The following is a 21,290-nucleotide window of genomic DNA, read 5'->3' as shown; positions in this document are numbered from 1 at the left end:
AGAGACAGGCCTTCGCTAATGGGGAAGACCTTCTTGAATCGCTGACATGCTGACATGAACACACAAACAAAAGTATGTCTGCAACTAAAAGACGGTCTATTTGGGGTTTAATGTAATTTGGAAAATTGTTCTTTTTCTTTGTTTATATTTTTAATCTCAGCTGTTAATGTAGTTAAAGATCCAGTGACACAATGCATGACAGAAAGCAAACTCTTTATTCAAGATTATATTCTTTGCAATTTGAACACCAGTTTAAGTCTTGCAAAATACTGCATGATTTACAATAATAAGTAGATTTTGAAAGCATCCATGCATAATAAGAAAAGCCCTTTTTTTCTTTAAAGAAAAAAAGAGAGTGAAAGAGATGTCAGGGTTCAGGAGAAGAACACAAAAAGCTGTTGGACTTGTTTAAACATAATTCATTATGTCAACAAACGATGCCTCAGAAAAATGTCCCATTGAGCTCCTGGCCAGACACAACCAGTTGTTCAAAAACAAACATTTTCTTTGAGAGTTATTTGAAAACAAGCAGAAGTGTGTGAGGGTTTTACTGGAGGTGCTTGTTCATGGACAACTCTGTTCTCTTTACATGACAATGGTCTGTTTACCAGCCATCACTACTGTAGAACTAATTCATTTCTGTAATAACCATCCGTATCAAGATATAACTTAACCTTTATTACAAAAACAATATTATTTTAAAACCAAACAATAAAATGTAAACATTGATGTTATGCGTTAATATAACCCCTCACCAGTTTGGAGTGTTTTAATTGGCCTCCATTAAGTAAGAAATCTTACCGATTGCCTTTATATGCTGCTAAAACTTAAATACATTTTACTCATAATCTCCAAGCAGGAAATCTTGTCCTTTTACAAAGCATTTATACAAAGTGCTAACATTTGCTCAGTAAATTTCCTCAGTTTTCAGATTAAGGCTTAGTCAATGGTCTTTGATGTACCTTCTCCATATGTGTGTATTTTGTTAATTGCACTTATATGGCTGATGCACGCTCGCTTTATTGTCTCTGATGTTGGAGAGAAGCACATTACTGCGGTGGACTGCTTTTGCGGCAGAGCTGATTTGCTGATGTAAGCACTTGCCGATTGTGTTTTCGTTTTCCAGTCAGTAGTGTGTAGAAGAATGGATTGACACAAGAGTTTCCGTAGGTCAGCCCCGTGAGGATACGATTCACTGTCACCTGTGTCCCCACCGGTACTGTCCGCAGCATGTCAGGCTGGTAAAGGGGAAGCAGCTGCCAAATCCAGAAGGGGAGAAAGCAGGCCCAGAAGGCCAGAACAATACCCAGAATGAGTAGCAGGACTTTGGGTTTGGGTGCGCGGGGAGGACAAGAGGAGTTGTTCCCACTGGCCCAGGCTGGTCTGGTCTGTGAGACCCAATAAAGTCGCCCTAGAGTGGCATAAAGTGCCCCAATGGCCAGCCCTGGACCAAGAATGCTGGTACAGAACAACACACTCAGATAAGCTTTGGAGCTCTGCTCATCCCAGGCCGGGACACACAGCTGGCCTTCATGGTTCTCCCCGTCCTCCAGGTGCAGGGTGATCATCATGGGCAAGCTGAGAGCTACTGCCAGTCCCCACGCCAAGCCTACCCTCAGCAGGCTGGAGGAGTTGGAGGAGGAGGTGTGCAGGGGATGTGCCACAGCCCGGTAACGGTCCAGACTCATTGCGGTGAGGGTAAAGATGGATGCGTGCATGGTGAGGAGATCCAGACTTAGAAGGAGGCGGCAACCCAGCTCCCCGAAGGCCCATCCAGACGCCAGGCTGTCGTACACAATGAATGGAGCAGTGAAAAGGTAGAGCAGGTCGGCAAGAGCAAGACTCAGCACCTGGAGGTGAAGAGAGGAGGAGGAGGGAGAAGAGGTTGGGGAGGAGGAGGGGGAGGTAGTGTTGGCAAGGCAGGACAGTAGGGGTATTCTTGTTAGACAACAGTCTGCTCCTGCTCCGCGTCTTCTCCTACCTCTGCTGCGCCTCAGAAGGAGGCCCAAAGTGTAAAGGTTTCCCGTGATGCCCAGCAGGGAGAGGAGTGAGAGGAAGGAGCAGAAGAGAGCGGTGGATGCTAAGCTGGGTGATGGAGAGATGGAGGGAGAAGAGGAAGGCACTGAAATGTTAGGGTCGATAGCAGAGGTGTATGGAGCAGGTGGAGGCAAAGAAACTGAGAGGTCCATCATGGAAAATGTTAAGAGTTTTAGGTTAGAAGGATGAAATGTCAGACTGTTTATCCTTTTGAAAGGATGGATATGAGACAGAAGTGGGGTAAGAAGAAGACAAAAGGTGAAAAAATCATCAGAAAAGACATAATATGGGTCACATTCCTGTTTCTGCCTTGTATTCTCCTGCTTCAGGAGATTTTGTTTATTTGACACTGAAGAGCAACAAAGCGTCAAACCTTATTTGTATATTTAAAGGGTCTGCTGGATGATTTATGTGTATTTAAATTGTGACAGCAGACAAAGCAAATAAAGTCACATAAACATGTTTTAAATGAAAATGTCAGCTAAAACCAGGATAGTTTATGGCTCACCAGAAACTTAGTTGGAGCAGACATCTCAGTTTTATAGTTTCAGCCCAGCGACGTTGTTATGGTTTTAGTAAAAATAACTGGATTTTGTGATTTGGGTCGTCTTGAATTGAAGACTATAAATCTCGCCTGAATCCTTCCCCCCCTTTAGGGTCACCAGTTGGGGAACAGTTTAACAGAAAAATAAGTCGAAGGACATCCGAGCAGAGATATCGTGAAAGTTGGAAGAACAAGCCGGGTATAAATGGCCAAGTTTTTGTTTAGATTCCTTGTGCGTGCCATGTGCGCTTTTGCGCACTAGTGGTTTGGATGTGGAGTGGTGCGTGAAAATCTGCCGAATCACAACCAGAGAGCTCTGAAGTCTGGCGCTGCGTTCAAGGGGGAAAGTAATGTTTCAGCAGTTTACTTATTTTGTGAGACAAGCTGAATGGATTTCCCTCAGAACTGATGATTCCTTGGAGAAAGATCATCAGAAGCGACATCAAAGCCGAGGACGCCTGAAAGAGACGGCCTGTAACTGGGGTTAACAGCTACTGTTGAACTTCTCGCCCACATGGACTCTTGAAACAGTTATATTAATCTGGCTGCGAAGGGAATTAAATCATTTCAATATTCTGGTTGAAATTAGAAACAGCTGCACTTCACAAATGTTCATATGAGGATGTTACTCCACGTTCCGTTTAACACTGTTATAGCTTCGATAAAGGCTTGAAGACCGCGTTATCAACATTTATTCTTATTTATAGGGAAATATATCAATTTGACACGTGAAAGCACAACTGGTTGTAAAATTTAAAATCTTTAAAGGTTAATAAAAATAAATAAATAAAAAAAATTAAAAAAAATAATTTAAAAAAAGGTTCGATGTACATGCGAAGGCCTGTGTTGAGGATCACGGGCCTGCTGGGAACAATATAAATATTCAGACCTCAGTGTCTGCTCTCATCCATGCGTCAGTTAGATACGTCATATTTTTCCAACTTACTGTAGAATAATTTAATCCCAGATGTTGACAGACTACATTCCTTGGAGTTGCTTGGTAGAAAAAAAATCACTTCCCATACTGAAATCTTCCTCTTCTCATCTTTAAATCCCCTCTGACCTCTTCATCTGCAGAGGCAGCAGGAGGTGATTATCTGCAGTTAGATAGGGGAAAATCTTCATGTGATCTCAGCCGTCTGTCTTGTTGCGCTCTCAGCGCAACTGTGTGTCCTCAGCTCAGTCCCCGGTGTGTCTGAGTCCACCCCGAGGAGCGAGAGTGAGTGGCAAAGGGGTGGGATAAGGATGAGTGGGCTTATCCTGCAACCTGAATATTTAAATGAGTTCTTTTCATCTGAGCTGTCCAGGGTTTGCCCCCTAATTAAAAGTTTAACATCATAATTTATGGCATGTTCTTCTCTGATCAGAAACAAACCCTTGCAGTAATAAATAGTAGCAGGGAAGTAATTGGCAATTTATTAAACCTCTAGTTGAAAGCTATTTGAAAAAAATTTGCCAGACTTTTACTAACATGTTTCCGATAACTACACTTGACTTTTTTTCCCCCACTGATTGAATTATTACTACAAAAGCATTCAGAGTCAGCAAGCCCAGCAGAACTGAGCAATAGAGAAAGAATGCAAAATATTATTATTGTCTGTTTTAAATTATTATGTTTAATAGTCACATTAAGGTGGATTAACCACATGTTTGATCATAGTTTGATGACTTTATAATAGTGTCAATATTGGACCAAGCATAAATCCTGAAAGACCTTTCCATGAAAGTCAATAATCTGACCATAAATGGTATCATAATATCATATTTTGGCAAATAATCACATGCTGTATAAGTCAGAGGTATGGCAGCTGCATTAAATTTTGTAAGCTACCAGTTTATTGCAGCTGATTTATGAAACCTGGATAGTTAATAACAGAAGAGGGCAGGTTTATTAGTTTGACACTGTAGATTCACTTTAATAGAATGTCTTAAATAAAAGACAAAATTATAAAAAAAAAAACAACAAAAAAACATCTATTTGGTGGATATGATCTGATGCTCCCTTTAATTCTGTTTTTCTTTTATTTATAAAAATCGTTTAACACAAATTGTAAGCCTACAATAGGTCTGTGTATCTGATTTTATTCATGGCATCACAAAAATATAATCACTGCATAGAAAAACTCAATATTCCAGTAAGCATGAAGTTGAAATTGAGTTTCGTTTCTCTTTAAGAAGGCCAGAGAGATGGACATCAGCCAGCGTATCACTGGTATTAGCTGTCATTTTATGACGCACTGCAATAACTAATGCACTTCGTCTCTGACCCAATGTCAATACCGCACAGCTCGAGTTCAAATGCGCGGCATCACACAGCCCCACGCAGGATTTACATGGTGATCAGGCCTTCAAACTGTAGAGGAAATTAATTATCCAGTATACTCGCCTGCATCAACATTTTTCCATGTTGGAGCAAAGTTTAACTGGTAGACACTCTGACAACATGGCTGAATAAACGAGGCTTTCAGCAGTTATCAAAAGCAACTCACAGTTGCCCGCTATCCGCCGAGTTGTTTTTGGCTCGGCAGTTGTCGAACCCACAGCTGCGGTTTGCCAGCTTCAAGAGGCTGAACAACTTGGAAAGGATTTAGTTGTGACTACAGCCAGTAAAATGTGTAGGCTGAGCGCCTCTTGTTGGTGGTGGGGGTTCACATTGGCTGCTTCATACATGTGCTGGTGTCCACGAGATGGACAGAGACAGGCAGTAAAGACTAAAGGGGATTGGGGGAGAGGGATGTGGAGGGAGGGACATACCTATCCCCACGGGGTGCGAGGAATTTGAACAAATACCTGGCACAGGCATGCCAAAATAGAGAAGGGGTGGTGGGACTGCTGTGGAGGCCTAAAGAAGCCCTGGCTCCCTTAAACATGGAGATGAGCAGGTAGGAGCTGGAGGAGGAGGAGGAGGAGGAGGATGAGAGGGCATGAGTGGTAAGGTGACAAGAATCCCATAATGAAGTGAGATTATGTACAAAAGTGACTAACAATTCGCAGAGAAAAAAGTGATATTACCATAAACTACAAAACCAAGGATTAGTTATTAACTTCACCATGATATGATGGAAAACAAACAGCAAGAAGGAAATAACATGCAGGGCCTGAGCTCAGAGCTGTTCATTTGCATGTGTCATAACACATCAATCACAGCTATGAGACTCCCCGTATCATTTCTAATTAAATCTACCTGCGTTCCGAGCCGTGTTCGTCATTCTGACCCTGACTGGGTGCCTTTTGTTTGTTTGCTTTGGATTAATTAGGCAGCATCAATCTTATATGCAAATATGTAAAGTCTAACATGGAGAAAAAAAAGACTCACATACTGTGTTGCTTTTATGGTTCTTGAAAATGCAGCATTCAGAACAATGACTGGAACAGCAGTAGTTGCAACACTGAAGCATCTAATCTGTACATTTGATTATTGGATGAGCTATTAACCATATTTGAACCATAAAAAAATAAGCTGTATATGATTGTAATATTTTACTTAATATTTTGCGCGAAGACTTTGTTTCTGCCAGCTGCGATTGACTGTCTTCTAATATGATTTTAAAACTCAATAACTGGAACATGTCAGCTTGGATCCTTAGATAAATTTAAGTAATGATAATAATAATTTGTTTGCCTAGAATACAAATAGCTCTACATGCGGCAAGTATTTCTTTATTTTTTATTTTGTTGTTTCCTATAAATATAAATTATACAGTTGATATAAATTATTTTTTTTAATCAACATCACTAACAGTGAAAGGTGCACAGTGAAGCTTATCTTCTGCATTGAAATGTCATATTTTATCACTGTAATTGTGAACCTGCCCTGGAAGCGTTCTCTACCACCCGTTAAATTCCCAGGTTTCCTCATATCATTAGATTGAAAGATTCTGGAAGAATTTATGTGTGGCTGTGAGTTTACAAGAGGCTGAGTGTGTAAAAACAAAATGGAGCTTGACGCCATGCTTAGATGTTCTTTAATAAAACATATTTCAGTATCTTTATTCCTGCAGCACACAGCTGAAGGGGCTGTAACACGTCCAATCAGCAGGCAGTCATAATATGACAAATACTCTGGATGTAAACTCTAACGGCTCCCTAACCTCCTCCTGGCTGTCCTTGCTTTCCTCGTTCATTTCATTAATTAGCCTAACTGTATTTGAGCAATCTGACTGACAAATTGCCTACAGGTTGACCGTCCTGAGTAGTGTAGCCTTGATTAAATGGGTGGACAGTTTTTGCATGTGACAAATGGTTGTTGGACCAGGCTGATTCACAGCTTGTGATGAGTTATTGATTCCCCGCAGCCCACCTCCAACTCCCCCTGCCTGTGTGCATTTGCAGTTATACATCAAATTTCTCTTGTTGCCTCAATAAAGAGGCAAGAATTCGTCTTGTGTGTTCAGTGCTCAACATGGGTGTGCACCCAGATTAGCCTGCTTTGTAATAACACAGCAGTTGCATGCCCCTATCTGCTTTCAGAGAGAGATGATTTAGTTAAAACAATTTCTACTGACATAGCTAACATGGATAAATGTACTTTTGTGATATTTTACATGCAAATTTTCTCATATTTTTGAGCAAAACTCCCAAAAATCTGCTTCAGTTTTACTTTTTTTTTTATAGGATATGAAATGATAAGTTTTGGTTTTGGACTTTCAGGTGGAGAAAACTAAACCTTTTTTAAAATTTATTTTGAGGTTAAAGAAAAATACAGTCAGTAATTCAACAAATATTAAACTATAACATACAAATATAGAAATATCAAACATGTTTTCTCATTTTTAGGTCTGGCGGGACCTTCTGTCCTTGAGCTGATTCAGCACAGTCAGCATGAAACAGTCCGTCTGGTTTTAGTGAACACAGTGCAGCAGACCTGTCTTCTGTGGCCCCTGAAGCGGGTCAGCAGAGGGCAGACGCCACACGTTGAACCAATATCCACCTACCCCTGAAATCATGAAGCATTAGATTCGCATTTGGTGTGACCATGATACAATCTGGAGCTTGTTATTTGTGTGCTTAAATTTGCTGCACCATCTGCAGAAATCAGATCAGCCTTTCTTTAGTCCCATGTGGAGAGTTAGCATAGCAGCCAGCATCTAGCCATCCGGCAGGGAGCTGGACTGCTGCTTAGCAAGCAGTTTTAATGTAATTCACACAATCTGCTGGCAAAAACTCCATTTGTATGGGAACTGTACAGAAAACAGATGTGTGAGCGGGTATTTTCTCTTTTGTCTCTGTTTAGCATCTCTAGTCACAAAACACCCATGGTGTGAAGTACTTATTTAACTATCTGCATATCTGCTGAGCTAAAATCTTGCCTTGTAATTATGACCTCTAAAACCAGGTGTGCATCCCAATCCAGTCTCATTAGCTAAACCCCTGTTTAGAGTGAGAAACGTCCTTTTAAGTCCAGACTCTGTTGGATCTGTAAAGTTGTTTAAATCTGCCCTCTGGTGGCTCTGTATCAGTACTGCACCCCCACGATAGCCATTAATAATCATGGAGTAATTACTTAGTGCTTCAGCAAGGACACACATTTCCAAAATAAGGATGGTTATTCTTCTCATGTTGCTTCTCTTTTCCTTTGAAATATTTAAGAAATAATAATATTCAAGGAAACTTAATTTAGAAATTCCAAAATGCTGCTAAATAAGTCATTATGAAAGTGGGATAAGCCATGACTGAAGGTGCTAGAGCAGAAATGCCGGTTATAGAAGTTTGGTGGTTTTGCTCCAGATGTGCATTTTTCTTATATTTTGTTTTAAGCCACAAAGAGATAAAAAGAAGAAGGAAAACTGTTTGGTCTTCCTCTGAACTATTTATTCTCTGACTAGTTCTACCTCCGTGTGGTTTTGAGAATTTGCTCTTTTCTTACACCCTGAACGTACTGGAAAAACACAGTTTGAGTCTTGTTTGATCAGATATCGTTCATTCATTCCAGCATTTCGATGTTCATTCCAGTTAAGCATGAAAAAATAATCATGCTTGACTTTAGATGTTATTTAAAATGTTCATTATTACAATCTCAGTTCAAATTATATAACCTTAAAGCTTTTAACAACAGCCAATTAAAAATATCATCCCACAGATAGATTCTAGACACTGTGTCAGTGCCTAGTGTGTCCTTAGTGAAAAAGCTACAGAGACCTGAATTCCTATGCTTGTTCTATTAGCTATTTTGCGGAGTTGATATTATTTCAACCTGACTCAGCCAGAGGATCAAAATAAACCAGGATTGCTGAGTATCAGTAATAAACATGAAGATGGGATCAAAAGTCAACTACATATATGATTTTAGGTTTTTGTAAATGTAATCTTCATTGTTACTGAGCCTGATTTGTTCATTCTGAAACTATTCTCTTTCTGTCTTTCTATCATCCTCTGACATAATCAAGCTTTCCCACATCACTTTGTGTCCCTGTCACTCTCCGCCCCTCCTCCCTGACAGTTTTCCATAAGTCAATTACAATCACATCAATGTTTTCACACAAACACTTATGCAATTTCAAATCCTGTTTGCACTTGCAGAACATGAATTGGATTAACGTTTTCTGTGTGAAACCAGTAAATGTATAGCCATTCTTTCATGTTTGCTGCTGGCTGGCCAGTAATTGGCTGCTGCAATACTTTGTTGTTTTTTTTCCATGACCCCAGTCATCTTTTGTCTGATCCATGACATCATAGGACACTTGCTGTCCTGTGCACTGAGATCACTTGCTGTGACCTCCTTCACTGAGATTAAATCAGATTAAGTATTAATCAAAACACACACAGCGGTGCCCTCTCTCACTCCCTGTTTCTCACAGATGCAAAGTCAGTTCTTTGCTGTACGTTTTTTGTCTTTTGTTGTCTGTGGCACAAATTCACTTTCAAATTCAAACTGGCTTGACTGGATCAGATTTCTGGCTACTGGCTCCAACTAACTAAGTGACAGTAGCCTACTTTGTATTTGCTGAGTATGCACATTTCAAAATTGTGTTTATTTGAAATCAGTTTTCATAGATTTCACTTATATTCATTTAATAATAAAATATCTAAGTGATAATTCTTAACATGATAGTTCAGAATATCAGAAACGGAGTAATGAAAACATGTTGAGACTTTAAAAACTGAAACTCAAACTGGAAAAACACGAAAGAAAGATTTCCACATTAAGAATAGACCTTAGACAATCGGTAAAAATGAATTTAATGTCAGTGAATCAGACACTGGAGGGACAGGCTGGCACTCTGAGGCGCGTGCCAGACTCTGACTGTGGACGTATAGCGAGCGCCTCCGCGTGAGCGCGCTCAGCTGCGACCTGAGGGCTCGCGGACAGACCGCCAGTCCAGGTTATCTCGCGCACTGTTCTCCTTCCTCCTTTTCCTCTCTTCTCGCATTTAATGAACAAATGCAATGAAAGAAACTGACCTCGCGCTGATTTGACGGAAAGAAAATGGCAACACAGGGTAAGTGCTGCTGAATTTCACTGCGCTGAAACTTGCCAAAACTATTATTATTATTATTATTATTATTATTATTATTATTATTGAGCAGATGTTTATAAAAAGCTCTGTAGCTTAAGATTTAAAAGTTGCTGAAATGTTATGAAATAAAAGTCGCCCTGAAAAGCATCTCAGGTTCCGTAGTTTGTACCTGCTTATAAACTGTGGTTTGTTGCTGTTGACTCCAAAGGGAATACGATTTTTTTTAAAACAAGGATTTTGGACGTTTCCCATCTGAATGATCTCCTTTATAAGTGTATAAACTTTATTTTTCAGATGCTGTTATGTCGTATCTGCTAAATTTGGTGTAGGCAAATGGCATCAGGTTATGGCAGGTCTTCCCTTTATATAGTCTGCTGTGCAGACTATAACTGGAGGAAGAATTTATAAAAAGACACCACTGTTAGAGGAACTGAGTGCAATAAAGAAAAGAGAGAGAGAGAGAGAGTTGGATAGATAAGGTGGCCAGAGGGCTTGGCGTGCTATGACGATTTAGACTTTAATCCTTTTTTGTTATTGTGAGTTCTTGTGGCCTAATAGAAAACACAGCTGTATTTAGAAAAAGATATAAAAATGATGTAATGCTTTTTAACAATGTGAGGATATTTTCAAATTCTAAATGTCTTTTAGCAGTTTTACCATGTGAGTAAATATAAGGAAATTTATTTATTTATTGCCACTGTAAGTTTCGATGGATAAAGCAACTTTAAATCAAATGGATCAGGATTTTTCAGGAATCCACGTGGGGTGGAACAAGCAGGATTAGATGATAACAGCATTTTCTTACCCAGCTGTTGTTTCACTCTTCTTTTTAATGTTTAGCAATTTGTCTTGTAAGACTTGATTTATAGTCTAAATTAACTCAACAAGATAATTTTTCTTCATTAAGACAAATTAAGTTTGTTTATAAAAAATACTTTTAAAATAACTGAAGTTACCCAAAGTGTTAGAAACTTTAGAAACAGCAGCTAAGGTGGCACAAACATCAAAGAAACGATAACAACTGTAAAACTGTTCATGTAAATATGAGACCAGGATAAACTATAGTGAAAAGTGAAAATAAGTACTAGAATGTAATAGAGCCTGGCTATCTATAAACAATGATCAGATTGAAAAAAATTAATAGAAAATTTTATTGCTGCTCAAAATTCAGGGACCCAGAAATTATGTTAAATTTATTCATTAAAGCCATCTTCATTTTATAATTTCTGATTTCATTGTCTTCAAATGTGATAGTAAAAAAAACAAAAAACAAAAACCTTTTTCTTTTTCCTTTAACCAGAATCTAATTTAGATTTTCAGAAGAAAAATAAAAACTAAAGCCATGCTGCATTATGACTCCAAAGGACTTTCGTCTGAACCTTTGCTGTTCTGGTTTCTGCAGTTTACTAGACAAAAACATGAAATTCACCCAAAACGCAGATTCCACACCCAGACGTTAAAAGCAGAGTAAAAATGTATAATGCATGTTCTTTTCTTTCCTTTTATATTTTGTTTTGACCATACAGCCAGATGTCATTGGTCTTGTCCATTTTCCTCTTGCCTCGTCATGTGTGTCTTGGTACCACTGTTGCTATGGACATGCTTATTTGATTGTGAGATTCTGTGATTTCCCCATTGTTTTGTTGTGCGCTCTAAAGGGATTGGGTGAAAATAGTTGATTTGCTCATGATTTGCTGTGGTACTTTTGCGGTTGAAGATTTTCAAGCACATCTGAAACACTGGTGGCAGGTGGGATTTTTCCCCATTGATTACACTTTCTAAAAAAATATAAACTACTGTAGATGACAGAACTGCTGTGTATGACAAATAGTTCTGTGTGCAGAATTCTGCTGTGTGCAGAAAATAGAAATCCATTTGAAGATATTAGTATCCGATCAGACAGACAGTAACAGTAACCTTTAATACTTGATAAAATTCAGCTTTCGACATGGAGGGGCTGGAATCTATCCCAGCTGCTATCAGGTGAAAGGGAGTTTACACCCTGAACAGGTTGCTAGTCCAAACCAGACAAGTACCCACCTGCTGCATCTAAACTGAATTCAATTAAAAGTAAAAACACTCCATTAATTCCAAAGGGAAATAACCTTTATGTAGAGGAGTAACAAGAGAAAACTAAACTGAAACGAAAGTCTAGAAAAAGCACCCCCACACATAGATGAGAACTCAAACATCATGAGTGGGGGTCATATGCTGGTAGATGTCGATTACACTCTGTCACTTTGCACAGCAGGGCAGCATGGTTCACATAAGGATATGGAATAAGTCAATGTGGACTGTTTTTATTACACTTTTCTCTGTTTTACATTTTGACTTAAATTTTACCTGAATCCAACAGATAATGAATTTCTGGAAAATGACTGTTTCAGATTTTTACAGTGAAAAAAGGACAATCAACAACATATATTCTTTTATACATACATAGCATGTTTTCAGAAAATTTGATGTGACTCGTTTTATGAACTCGACACTGATTCGTTTTACAAATAAGTTAGAAACTGACTCTGCACCACTATATAGTGCAACATGTGCTACATTTCCAGGCATAAAATTACCACCAACAAGTTACAGTAACTAGTAATTTCATTGCTTTTCATAATATATATTTTTACTATTTAGTATGGTGTTTGTATTGATTTGGTTGTTGAGCCCAGGGTTGCAGCACTCGGTCAACTACTTTGTTTTAAAAGTGCTCTATAAAAAAAAGTTGGATTGGATTATCTGGACAAACTGTAGTATCTGTTTTTCTATTATATTTTGTTAAAATGACAAAAGAAAAGTTTCACATAGAACAAATACAATACAAACTGTCACAACCTAATATTAGCTGAAAATAGAGACTAACTAATAAATAACTTCCCTTTTTCCTCCCTGTTAGGTTGTGTTTACCTAAACTAAATGGGATACTGAGTTTTACAAATATAATCAGTTTTACTTTATTTACCACTGTTGTGAAATTCAGTTCTGATTTTGTCCCAGCTTTAGATGTAATAGGGAGCAATAGGCTGCCATGTTTTGGTGCCCAGGGAGCAGATGTGATGGGTTAAGAGCCCACAGTGGGTCACCACTGTTGGCATGCCATGGGTCCAAACCTGGGTTCTCCAGACCCAAACCCACCTCTGTAACCAGTCCCCCCTAAACCTGGACTAACAGTAGTTATAACTTGCAGAAATATTTTGTGGTGTCATATTTGGGGGAGGATCTCCCAGTGTAAATATATTGATATATGATCTAAACCTTTCAGTTCTGGCTGTGTGCTTTTTTAGAGTTCTGAGAATTTTCTAAATTAGAAAAGGGTCATGTGGAGTTTTGCAACTTGGACATCTTAACTCCCCAGATTAACATTTGGTTGTCATCACACAAAGACCTCTGTCGCTGCACGCAGCTGAAGGAGGCACAGCAATGAAAAAGTTTCAATTAGACGGAATAAGGCTGAATGCCAAGATCCTTCCACAGTTGTGCTTACTGTCAGATGTTTGCATGAGAGTGTGTGTCATTGCGTGTGTGTGTTTTTCATCAGGAAATAGCTAAATTCCTTGTCTGGTGCGGTTTTAGAAATGGTGCATGAAATTTTAGAAGCTTCTATAAATGAGTCTAGTAACTCAAGGTTACATTAGCAGGTGTTTCCATAAACACCTGCTAAACACCTGAACTGGTGGCTGTTGAGCTGCATTTTATTTATAGTACTTGGCAGTCATGAACCACAAGTATTTTCTGTACATTTAACCCAAAGACACTTTCTTCTTGCACTCTTTAGAGGTGTTCTTGAGCAAAACCATTGCAGATTTTCTGAAAAACTTTCAGTTATTTTTATTTACCCCGACTGCTTTTTAATCATTTTCATTCCAGTACTTAAACCTGATCATTTTCAGTGCTGTTTCTATTTGTTTGTTAAGTCACTTGGCTATGACGGATTCATTTTTAAGCATAAAAAGCCCAAAAGATTGATTAGTGTTTTTTCTAAACGCATCAGACAACTTCCCAAAGACGTAATTATGAATGTTTTCTTTAGTTACTAGCAGTTGTTGTAGTTGCCCATAATTTAGTCCCATGTATGTAGCTTTTAAAAAAGGTTAAAAAAAAAAAAAAAAGGAAAATAAAACAAGTTAGACAGACATAAAATAGCACTTTTTTGTTGTAGCTATACGCCGATTCACATAAAAAAAGTAAAAAGATTTGAGGAAGTGGGTAGATGGAAGGCAAAATAAGTCACGTCTAAATGAAATAGATCTAAAATAGGTGAAAATTACCTGAAAGTGGTAACCATAGGAAATAGGGAAAATCCAGCAAAGACCTGAAACATCTGGTACTTCAGTTGATCTATCTACTGTTGACACAAGTCTCATCAGAAATGATCTCCATGCAGGTGTGGCCAGGAGAAAGTCATGCAGCATAATCCAAAGAAAACGTGTGGAACATCATTTAGAAGGCCTAGGAAGCTATAACTGAAGACGATGTCAAAGAATTACAATAAAGAAAGAAAATTTAGGCTATATTGAAGAATGAACTTAGTCATACCAAATATTAACTTTCAAGTTTGCTGGAAATGTGCACACTCTGCTTTGGTCCTGTCTTTCAAAGTGTCCGCTGATCTGTTGCATACAGCAAATTTATCAGTGTCTATAATAAATTTTATTAGTTTGTAAAATTAAACCTCTCCGGGCCATTTCTACTACTTTAAGTTTGATATGAAATGTCAAAAGTAAGCATTTGTTACTCCATTGTTAAGTTTTGTTAAGTTGGTTTATCATTAATTGTCATCTCAAATTATAAAACACAGAGAATCTTATTATTGTCCCAAAGGAATAGAAAAAAAGCAAAGAAACATTTTCTCTTGGTTTTAGCGTGAACATGTAAGTATTTCTAATTCAGTTTATAAAAGCTTGAATCCGTTAGTCTAATGCAGTCCTGAACTTTCCAAGCTTTGACAAAAGGACGACTGATGGAATAAAAACAACATTTTTAGATCCTGCTGCATTGGTTTTGGATATGTTCTTTTGTTTCTTGTTTTTTTCTTTTTTAGGTGATCATTGCAAGTACAAAAATATTGTATTCAATCATATCGCCTGTACTGTGATCCTGCTACAGTCACCTGGAGTTACTGTAATATGTGAACTTTCAGATTAAGAAAATTTACTGCAGTGATTTTGTGTTTGCGCATGTGTTTGATATTTTCAGGCTTTGCTTTAAAGCTATTGCAAACCCCCCTTTGTGAGTAAAAACATGATTAATATCCTCCCCCTTGAAGAAAAGTTGAATAGATTACACAAGCTTAAAAAAAAAACCAGAGATGTAGGGGAATGGCTTTTACTGTGAGCCATGTGACCGTGAGAGACAGAGTCCCAATATGTGGCCTGGTTTCTGACATCAGCTGATCAATAGGGGGTATTGGCATCTCCATGTTTGCATTTTGGCTGTAGTGTTCTGCAGTATGTGCACATAATGTTTGTAGAGCGCCCCATTTATCACCCTATTAATAATAATGACACATTTATAATCTATTGGTTATTGGCAGGTAATGTCTTAAGCAATGAGTCTCAAGTCAAACACATAGTCTTTCTGGCTTTTATAATAAAACGGATTGATCAGGGAGTATATGTGACAGAAGTCAGTTCAGCATTTCTGGCATGCAGATGAAATAATGCCTCTGTCACATCAATTATAATTAAAAGTCTCATCATACACAGTAACAGTTATCAGTGACCACGCCATCAGCTGTCTGTGCATTGTCTTCTGTCAGGTACACACTGACCTGGTTCTGTATTATCCTGAGTCAGGGTGCAATGACAACTTTGTAATGACAACAGCCGTTTTAAGTGCATGTTGTGTTACAGAGTAGGGCTGGGCAATATGATGATATGTATCATTTGGATGATAGAAAATGTGTATTGTTTCATCTGAGGCTCTATGGTTTATGCCACGATAAGGTGCTTTACTGCAGTATTTTACATCAAGATGTGCTTTACAGCATGCACGCTGCAATATGTAAACAAACGTGGAGGAAGATGGTAGCAGAGATTTTGTTCAGACATTCAGAGCAGAGTAATTAACTGAAAGATGACCAGCTGTCCAAAACTGATGACCTTGTTCATAAAAGAGGGGAAGTTTCTGTTGCGTGGATGCAGTTTGGATAAGACTGACGTGGAACCGACAACAGACTAGCTCACAACAACGGACTCCAACATGACAAACTCATTTTATCGCCTGTGCAAGAATCAGGATAAAGAGTACAGGATTAAGAATACAGTCAATGAGCAAAAGTAGCGTCAAGTGGTGGCGAAAGCGCTCATAATAAACTCCAGACGCAAGTGCTGCAAGAGGCATTTACCCGTATATGGAAGGCCAGTTGTGCCAAAACGTGCGTCACCAGTGGGTTTTATTAGAAGGCTATTATAAGAAAAAGCCTTTCAGTTTCAAACAAAGAGTCCTGAACTATATGTGCCACCATTTTGGACCTACTTACTGTACACTGTCAGAAGCTGTCCAGTAAAAGAGAAAAATCTAAAACAGTACACATGCAGCAGGCCGCTGATCCTATAAAGACATTTTTTTGGAAGGGCAGCTCCACCGAAGCTTATCAGGAAATGGTGATGGATCTATTACATTGACCTTTTATAAATAATTATTTTTTATTTGTTATTTGAATCGCCATTTAATTAAAAAAACTGAAATGAAATGCACCCCATTATTAATAATAATTATAGCCTACCAATAAAACCCACTGGTGACAACCAACAACTGATGGTGACGCAGCTTGCAACCCATAGTCCTCAACCAATGGATGTTAAGGCGCTTTGAACATGTTCTGAACGCATTCAGAACTTCTTTAGAACACCGTAAGGTGTTCAGAACGCGTTCTCAAAACATTCCGAGCACGTTCTCGACACGCTTGGTACACACATTTGAAGACATTTTGATGCGCATTTTTGGTGCAACTGGCTTTCCATACCCGTGAAACGGCATACGGCCATAGCTCCTGCAGATGGAAGAAGGTCCCTGCTGCTGTTGCTAAGCCCATCTGACACATAACTGATGACTGTCACAAAATGACAAAAAATTTTTATCTTTATGTTTACCGTTATAGGGATATAAAATGAGCTATATCAGGATGTGAGCCCTAGTACGGAATAGAATGTATTGTTCATGACATATCTAAGTAACACACATTCTTTGAACTGAAAACAAGATCAACCTCAATACACTTAATAAACCAAACATATAGTCATTATGATCTATTCAGGTTGCTTTTCAAGCAAAATGGCAGACCAATCATGTGACATTGCTGAATGAAGCTTATTCAGCACTGTTTTCAATGACACTCAGATCAAATTCTCTGCAGCTCTAATCTGTCCATATAACACATTGATATGGTCAGATAATCTGGATAAAAAGAGTACAAGGGGGTGCCAGAATGGGAAAGAATCCACTGTGAGAGACTTGCTGTGGAACAGAGAAGAGAGTGGTGCTGTAGGTGTGTATGTGGAGAGTTAAGACTGCAGTCTTTCAAGCTGATAATTTCCTATTTCCAGGTTTTCAGTTTGCATGAGAGTGGGAGCTATATTTCAAATATATCCATAGCAGTTTCATGTAATGCTTTGCATCTCTTTGTGACTAGTTTGACTTAAGCCTCTGTAACTATATTGAACTGATCCTCCAGACTGATACAACCCAGTAACTTAAAAAGTTTGGACAATGTCTAAAATGAAAACAGTACTGCAATGACTTGCAAATAAAATAAAATTAAATGAATTCTATATTTATCCCAGGGGATATTTGTAATTATTGATAGAAACTGTAAAATTCTGGAATATTGGAAAGTGGATTAAAATCATTTAAATTCTGTATTTACACTAAATTACATTAAAACATCACCTAACATATTAACATTGAGCAGTAAGAGCTTATTTCTATTGTAAAAATGCTGTTTTGTCAGCAACACATTTAAAAGGCTGCATTAAATGCAAAATGAATAAATAAATAAATAGAATGGAACGCTGGGACACTCAAATGTCACACCAGTTTGCCATATTTGACCAAAACAATTTTTGCTATCAAGGATCCTAAACATTATTTTTATTAATGAGACCTTTTAATCATTGGTCCACTTATATGCAATATTATCAATGGTAATTTGACCTCTATTGTGATGAGAGGCATTAAACATGCCGTGGTGCAACCTTTGTTGAAAAAACCTGGTCTTAATCCCTTGGCCTTGTCTAGTTATTGGCCAATTTGAAAGCTGCCATTATTTGTCTAAAATCCTAGAAAAAGTAGTTTACATCCAATTGATGGCCTTCCTAGATGCATATAATATTACAGAGGTGTTTCAGTCGGGTTTTAAAATGAGTCACAGCACTAAATCAGCACTTTTGAGAGTTTTTAATGACATATTTTTAGAAATGAATTCTGGAAACTGTGTTGTACTTGTGCTTTTAGATTTAACAGCTGCTTTTGACACAGTGGACTATGACTTTCTCCACTCTAGGCTGGAGCAGTGTGTTGGCATCACTGGCCCCGCAATGCAGTGGTTCAGATCATATTTATCTAACAGGAGTTTTAGTGTCATGATAGATGACTTCACGTCCGTATCAACTGCTCTTCCTTGGAGGATACCACCGGGCTCAATTTATTGGCCCTTGTCCTTGTATTTGTTGCCACTTGGTGCCATTTTTAGCGTTGTGTACCATTTCACTTGTACGCTGATGACTGTCAGGTCTACTTCCCCTTAAAAGAAAATGGCTCCCTTCAGCCTCTCCTACATTGTCTCAGTGACATCAGAAGTTGAATGGCCCTGAACTTCCTCAATTTTAATAAAAAAAGAGACAGAGGTCATGCTTTTTAATCCCACTGCCCTTGGTTGCACCTGTCCTTTCTGGCATCATATTAAAAGGCTAGCATTACAAATCTAGGTGTGAAAATGGACCCCTGTTTAAAGTTTTACTTACACTGTGGTAAAGTCCTTCTTTTTTCAGTTGAGGCGACTGTCTAGACTTAAGCCCCTTTTATCGCAACGCCCTCTAGAAACAGTGATCCATGCTTTTAATACCTCAAGACTGGATTACTGTAACTCAGTTTTTATTGGAATCACTCAAAATGAGTTTTCTCGCCTCCAGCTGGTATAGAATACTGCTGCAAGATTTTTAACTGGCACAAGAAAACGTGAGCACATATCTCCAGTTTTACATCCCTTCACTGGCTTCCTGTTCAGTTTAAGATCAATTTTAGGATTCTCATATTTGTTTTTAAGTGTCTTAACAACCTTGCCCCTCCTTATCTGGCTGACCTGCTGCATCCCTACATACCACAGCGTGCTCTTAGATCAGCGGACCAAATGCTTTTAACTGTCCCTAAGACACTGTGTAAATCCAGAGGAGACAAGGTGTGACATTTAAAACCGGAAGAAAATAAACAGTTTAAAGATATTAACATGCTGTGGCAAAGAATACAATTTTTGCTCATTAAAAAATAAAAAATAGTTACTTAAGGGCTGAAAACTAAAATAAGACTTTGTCTCTCAGATGGCACTTCATTAAAAATAGAAATGTTGTGGAAGTAGCTGCACAGGCTCATGAACACTTGTAGCAAATCATTGTAAGGAAACTAAATTGTTGCTGCATCCACACATACAAGTAAAAATGTCATAATGTAATTGATACAAGGTCTGAAACTTATTTAAAATCCATTTGGGTGAAGAAATTAACTGTAATGATATTTGAAAAATCACAAAATTATGACAAATCAAATTTGATTTGTCATAATTTTATGCCCAATTCAAAACAAAGTGCTTTACATAATAAAACAACTCCTTTCCAGTTAAATTAAAATAAACCTTCACACAGTAAAGCATATAACATAATTATCTTATTTAAAAAAAACCACACAGATTCTAGTGTTGCTCTTTTAGTCACACGCATATACTCACAAACAAAACCCATTTCTCTTTCCTCCATACTCTACACACACTTGAACTCTGTCATCTATTTTCTGTTTCTTTACACACTGTATGTATAAAAATATTAATATAAATAAATATCTGGCTTGATGCTGCTGAGAGAAAATAATATCTGGAGGGATCCATCCGCACTAGATGTCAGCCCGACCATCAACATAGCGACTGCCCCCATATAAGAACCAGATTATGGCAAGTCGGGGTCACACAGCCGCAGCCACCAAACAGGGGCGATCACCATGGGGTCATAGTGTTGTAGTGTAGGACAAACAAGGACCCAAGTGCAGATTGGATGTGGATACTAGGACAGGTTTATTGTTCGCCTGGGCAGAATGGTAGGTGGCCAGGCAGGCAGGTTGGCGGGCAGGCAGGCTGGTTGACGGGCAGGCAGGCAGGTTGACGGGTAGGCAGGCAGGTTGACGGGCAGGCAGGCAAGAATCATGCACTGGTGACAGAACAGACAGTTGTGAAACAAGCAGTTTTAAATTCTTAAGCAGAAATGCTGCAATGGCCGAGAGCTGTTACCACAGATGAAACAACAATCAGGCGATGACTGGTGAACTGAGCTGGCCTTTTATCTTGCTGCTGCTGATTTCCCGATGAGAACCTGGTGTGGACTTGATTTCCAGGGAAACAGGCACACCCACTGCAGCACAGGTCAGAGCAGGAACCACAACACATAGTCTAGGTCATTAGGAGACATGGCAATGTAAAGCTGTATATCATCAGTATGGATATGAAAATTAATGCCATGCTTCCTGACAGTATCCCCAAGAGGCAGTATATACAGATTAAAAAGTGTTGGGCCTAAATGTGATCCATGGTAAACCCCCACAGTTGATTTTATGGATTCTTGAGGAGCATTTATTTGCAAAAAAAAAAAAAAAAATCAATTTATAAGATCAGAGACACCTACCAGATGTCTCTGTCTGTGTATTAAAATCTGGCAATCTACTTGATCAAGGGCGACACTAAGATATGATGGCACCTAACATAAAGTGTCTGAAAGTTCAAGTTATGCCTGAGGTTGTTAGCAGTTGTTAAGCCGGTTGTCAGAAAAATCTTGTGTAAGACAGGAAGGAGGCTTGTATGGTCTGTAAACTATGACACATAAAACAGACTGGTCACTACAAACCAAAGCATAATGTTTAAATAAAACTCTGCTTTAAGCAATTGGTGCAGTTCCACTACCTGTTTCCCTGATGGAAAATAAAATTTTAAAATTGCGGGGGAAGAGTAACTGGTGCTGAGCTATGTTTCAGTTAAAGGAGACAATCAGTATTTA

The 21,290-nt window shown here is 38.5% G+C and overlaps 1 protein-coding gene across 1 annotated transcript; it reads right to left on the bottom strand.

Moving 5' to 3' along the window:
- Positions 1–374: 374 nt before the first annotated feature.
- On the bottom strand, positions 375–3,754 carry uts2r3 (urotensin-2 receptor 3). The gene is made up of 2 exons (XM_079240625.1): positions 3,528–3,754; positions 375–2,244 (listed from the first exon to the last, which is right to left on the bottom strand). Exon 2 carries the CDS (start codon positions 2,190–2,192, stop codon positions 1,050–1,052), a length of 1,143 nt encoding a protein of 380 aa, XP_079096751.1. The 5' UTR covers positions 2,193–2,244; positions 3,528–3,754; the 3' UTR covers positions 375–1,049.
- Positions 3,755–21,290: the final 17,536 nt, after the last annotated feature.

Source organism: Telmatherina bonti, assembly GCF_933228915.1.
Source record: "Telmatherina bonti genome assembly, chromosome: 5".
Lineage (NCBI taxonomy): Eukaryota > Metazoa > Chordata > Actinopteri > Atheriniformes > Telmatherinidae > Telmatherina > Telmatherina bonti.
This window is presented reverse-complemented; position numbering and strand designations above follow the sequence as displayed.

Excerpts from the sequence above, each read along its gene's own strand:
- uts2r3 (XM_079240625.1), bottom strand. The coding sequence starts at position 2,192 with ATGATGGACCTCTCAGTTTCTTTGCCTCCACCTGCTCCATACACCTCT.